At 35.0% G+C, this 5,111-nt stretch overlaps 4 protein-coding genes across 4 annotated transcripts; 3 read left to right on the plus strand and 1 right to left on the minus strand.

The window, feature by feature from the left end:
- The first annotated feature begins 29 nt into the window (after window positions 1-29).
- On the plus strand, window positions 30-698 carry LOC105315472 (probable serine/threonine-protein kinase drkC). Its single transcript, XM_011410141.1, has one exon. It carries the CDS (start codon window positions 30-32, stop codon window positions 696-698), a length of 669 nt encoding a protein of 222 aa, XP_011408443.1.
- Window positions 699-721: 23 nt separating this feature from the next.
- LOC109590408 (uncharacterized) lies at window positions 722-1,584 on the plus strand. Its single transcript, XM_020006334.1, has one exon. It carries the CDS (start codon window positions 892-894, stop codon window positions 1,393-1,395), a length of 504 nt encoding a protein of 167 aa, XP_019861893.1. The 5' UTR covers window positions 722-891; the 3' UTR covers window positions 1,396-1,584.
- Window positions 1,585-2,117: 533 nt separating this feature from the next.
- On the plus strand, window positions 2,118-2,820 carry LOC109590409 (uncharacterized). The gene has a single exon (XM_020006335.1). It carries the CDS (start codon window positions 2,146-2,148, stop codon window positions 2,635-2,637), a length of 492 nt encoding a protein of 163 aa, XP_019861894.1. The 5' UTR covers window positions 2,118-2,145; the 3' UTR covers window positions 2,638-2,820.
- A 1,292-nt stretch (window positions 2,821-4,112) lies between these two features.
- Window positions 4,113-5,106, minus strand: LOC109590407 (fibrinogen-like protein A; the record flags this gene model as incomplete). Its single annotated transcript, XM_020006333.1, has 3 exons — window positions 4,113-4,769; window positions 4,818-4,915; window positions 5,019-5,106. Coding segments are annotated over 3 exons (738 nt in total), but the record flags the coding sequence as incomplete, so codon positions are not given.
- Window positions 5,107-5,111: the final 5 nt, after the last annotated feature.

Genomic DNA, 5,111 nt, shown 5'->3' on the forward strand with positions numbered 1-5,111 from the left:
TGGAGAATCTTCATCGTGAGATCAATACAATGTCTCAATTGCGTCATCCTAATCTCCTCCAGTTTATAGGAGCTGTGTTAGACCATCCATCAGGTAATCCTATGATTATCACTGAAGTAATGGATACCTCATTGCGTAAAGCTTATGAGAGGAAAGAGCTGACTCCTGATCCTGGCTGTAGACCAGTGATTCTCTCCATAATGCGTGATGTAGCTGTGGGTTTAAACTACCTACACTGTCTACCTGATCCTATTATTCATCGTGATGTCAGCAGTGCTAATGTACTACTGGAATCAAAGGGAGACAAGAAATGGAAGACTAAGATATCTGACTTTGGATCAGCAAAAGCAGCAAATAAAGCAGTCACCAGACTACCAGGAGCTGAGCCTTACACAGCACCTGAAGCTATTGCTCAGCATATCATGAGCTTAGATTCCAAAAAGCTGCAAACTACAAAAATGGATGCATTCAGTTATGGTGTTTTACTTTGTGAAATAATAACTTGTCGTTTTCCAGATCGAGATGTATTTCGAGACATGCTTTGCCAAGTGCAGAGTATTAACAGCAAACCACGTGGTTCAAGAAAGACACAAGGGTCTCTCCTACACTCTCTCATTGTTTCGTGCTGTCATGACGATCCTTTGAAACGACCATCAATGAGTCAAATTATTGAACGAATTGATGTTATTTCTATGTAGAAGTAGATATAATAGATGTAATTTTAATTTAATTTTTTGCTGTTTGTGCAGTTGTCATAAGTTTGTGTAGACAACACACCACCCATGCCCACTAGACTAAGAATTTATAGCCCCTCCCTAATGTACACAACTGACTCAAGTTTGGCTGTTTGTGAATGCTCAATTGCCCATCTCCCCTCAACCAGAGCTCATCATGCTATTATCAAAGGAAAGCAAAGCTTTGTTCTTGCTCTATCTACTTGTTTCAGTTCAAGCTGTCAACAGCTATGACCAAATTAAAGTTGCCCAGTCCTACAAAGATCAAACTGTGTGTCCTAAGCATTGCAGACAATACAACAATGACCCGGCAGGTTATGTTATTTTAAAAGTGGCCATAGCTGGAGCTGGCGGAGTAGCAGTTGTAGTGGCAGCTCCAGTTCTATTGGTTAAACTAGGATTTACGGCTGGTGGGATTGCTGCTGGTTCCTTTGCTGCCAAATTAATGGCTTTACTGGCACCTACAAAAGCTGGTGGAGTAGTTGCTTTACTTCAGTCTTATGGAGCTGCTGGCATAACATTTTCAGTAAAAGCTTGGTTGTTCAGTATTTTTTCATTTATTACTGGAGGGCTTACTACTATCTTGGAGTCATTCTGGGAATGGTTTAATGAGTCGGACGACTATAAAAATCCGTGCTGCTGTAGCTCCTGCCCTTTTTGATGGCCAGATTCATACAACTAGTTGACAGTTATGACATTAACCTTATCCTTTAGACTGTTGTTACATGAGTTTTCCCTTATTATATACAGTTTTTTCTATAATCTTATTTGACTGATACTTTGTTAAATTAATCTATAGCATTACCAATAGAATGTATTGGGCATAAAATGAACTGTTATCAAAATCACTCACAATGTGTTTACTCATTTTTAGTATGACAATAAATTTCTTGCTCAATCCTACCAAAAATTCTCCTAGAAGATCACCGAATCTATTCTCATAGTCAGTCAAGTCCTATAGAAAGCAACATATCCATCTTGTTCCCTCTATATAAAAACAGTTCAGTCATTTATCATCATCAGTCTCTATATCACAGTATTCCTGCATCATGCTATACTGGTATATCATGTACCAACAAAAGAATACACATACATAATACCAGCAAGTATTCAAAATAAATCATTACTATTATTAATTTTTACGCTGTACAAGAACAGATCCAACTTTGTTGATTCACCAAAACTAGTTTGACATTGGCTGCCGTCATCAAAATGAATCAAAATTATTGAACAACTAGATTGCTATGTAGAAGAAATTAGATCTATGTAATTTTACATTTCACAGTTTGTGCAGAACAAATGAAGAATTATTTATGTTTGTGTAAACACGATTAGCTCTACTATGAATTTATTTAGGCAACACCCTCTAGTTTAAGAATTTGTTGCTCAGCAATTGTTCATCTCCCTCATCATGCTATTATCAAGGGAAAGCAAAGCTTTGTTTTTGCTTTATCTACTTGTCTCAGTTCAAGCTGTCTATGGTGACGATCAACTTAAAGTTGATGCCCATTGGAAATGTGAAGTTAAAGAAGTGTGCCCTAAAGATTGCAAAAGATATAATGGCACCAGCACTTTTGAGAGTATCCTGTCAAAAGGTTATTCTGTTTTAAAGGTGACCATAGGTGGAACAGTAGTTGTAGTGGCAACCCCATATATATTGTATTTACTAGGATTTACTACTGTTGGGATTGCTGCTGGTTCCATAGCTTCCTATTTGATGAGTTACCTTGCACCCACAGTAGCAGGTGGATTAGTTGCTACACTACAGTCTATTGCAGCTAGTGGGATATCACTTGCAGGTAAAGTGTTGTTGTTTGGTGCTGGTGGATCTTCTGCCGCTATCTTGGATTGGCTTAATAGTGATGACGAGGCTCTTAAAAATCAATGCTGTTGTCCTACATGATCTAGCAATGATAACTTTCCTTTTGTTGCTAGATACTTGAGTTTTCCTTTATTATGATTATTTTTGCATTTTGACTTGTTCAAAGTATTATAGAGTATATACATCTATCAATGTGTGTACACATACTTGAGTTTGTTAGTCTATTTCAATTGATTGTTATAATGGATATTCATTTCTGATTCTTAAACGTATAACTGTTTCTCCAACTATTCCAGGGACTTTGGCCCAATTTTGCCAAACAAAATTCTCTATTTTTCTGATGCATACACATGTTCTTATGTTGCATAAATAGTTTGAGCTGAAATGCATATTATAAATTGCCCTACCATATAATACACAAATAAACAACATCTACCATATAGATGAAAGAATATACATGTACATGCATAATATGTGAATGGCACCCCAGACTGCTAGTAAACTTTAGTGTGAGTGGATAGTGGATACATGTACTTAGTAATTGGACTAGAGACAGTCAAATATCATAATAACAAACAAGACAATATGTACACACTCACTTCCACTTATTACAAGTATAATATTATTTTACCTTTTCAATAAGATCAATCCAAGGCTGAAGGTCAAGACCCATAATATGAATTGCCCTCACAGTCGCCAATTTCTATTTGCAAGGTGTTCATTCCTTTATTAGTAAGACGATGAATCTTACTCAATCCTAACCAAAATTTTCTAGTAAAATCACCAAATTCATAGTCAGTCTAGCTCCTATCAAAATCAACAGATCCATCTTGTCTCCTCTGAAATACAGTCCACCATCTCTATATCACAGTATACCTGCATGTTATCATGTACCAATCAATAACAATGTGTACACTAATACTTGAATTGCTGTTCCACTATCTATAGAAGCTATATAAAAAGCTTCCTTTACAGTCAATAGGTAACTGACAACCTATTCATAACAATAATCATCTCACTCCACGTGCACAATAACAGCATAAGGGCATAGATTGACAAAAGCGTTTGAGTTGACTCGATTACATTAAAATTAGATTTTTAACAAATTTTAAAATTTGCTCCAAAATCGAGCCTAAGTCCCTGTTCCCTTTGGCCAAATTTTGTCAAAAATTAAATTTTGAGAATTGCTATATTTATAATATTTTTTCTGATAATATATCTATATTCTTATGTTGCATAGAAAGTTTGCTAAAAATTAGATTTTTTTACTAATATTTTAAAGTTGCTTCAAAGACACTTATTATTAGTTACAATGCATTTTCAATTTCTTTTGTTTAAACATTATGTTTATACCACCAATAAGTTCCACCTTTAACTCTCCATCCTCCACAGTCGTAGTTAAGTTACAACTTATAGTATCAACTAATTTGTAATCTAACAATAATTAATCAACATGTATTACCAATGCAATAAAAAACGAATATAGGAGAGGCTCCTTTTACATATTTTGATTCTATATTATACATGTACTTTTTGTACAAAAATTTTGAGTGGGTTCTAATCAAAATTGGATTTTTTACAATTAAAAAATTTATAACAGCAAAAAAGAAATAGCAAATAGTCTTAGCAGCACATACACAATACTGATACAAGAAAAGTTTTCAGCGAATTTTCATTTCTGCATTCTTAAGAGTATAACCACTTTTCCAGCTATTCCAAATAACCCCACTCCAATCAGGAAATGTGTCTGGTTGATGTTCATATCGACCATTGAGATGAGATAAAAAGCAATGAATTTGTTTACTGAACCACCAGCCCCCATTCCAATGTATCGGACAATTCTTCTCATCATTAACATTATCTTTAGTACCGAAACTACTTCTATTATGATATAGTAAACTATCCCCAGCAGTTCCAGTAGAGTTATAGCCACTTACATTTAACCTATATTCAGTGCTAGCATCGCCAATACTAAATGTAGAGTATTGGGCATAATATGAATTGCCCTCAAAATCACCAATTTTTATTTGCAAGGTGTTTATTCCTTTACTAGTAAGACGATGAATCTTGCTCAATCCTAACCAAAATTCTCCAGAAAGGTCACCAAATCCATTCTCATAGTCAGTCCAGCTCCTATAGAAATCAACAGATCCATCTTGTCTCCTCTGGAATACAGTCCATCCACCACCATCAGTCTCCATATCACAATACACCTAGATAGTAATAATAATAATAAAAGTAGCAAGCAATTATGAAATTACTTGAAAAGCTGCTCCACTGTCTGGTTGTATGTAATACACTCCATTTTGATTAATTCCTATGTTTTGCCATCCTTTGCAATCAGTTGGTACTGTGCACACTTTTAAAGAAAATAATTTAAAATTGTAACAAATTGAGTTATATATATACTATTATTAAATACCAAAACAGTCATACAACTATAAATGGGTCTATCAATTTACCTTGGTTTGTGATAGTGATGAGAGGAAAGGGAAGTTCAAGGCAGCTTCCATTGACAGTGCTTAATGAAGCAATAATTGTTGCAATTATGCCGC

The sequence above is a fragment of the Amphimedon queenslandica genome, unplaced genomic scaffold, assembly GCF_000090795.2.
Source record: "Amphimedon queenslandica unplaced genomic scaffold, v1.1 AMPQUscaffold_10063_Cont17606, whole genome shotgun sequence".
Classification (NCBI taxonomy): domain Eukaryota; kingdom Metazoa; phylum Porifera; class Demospongiae; order Haplosclerida; family Niphatidae; genus Amphimedon; species Amphimedon queenslandica.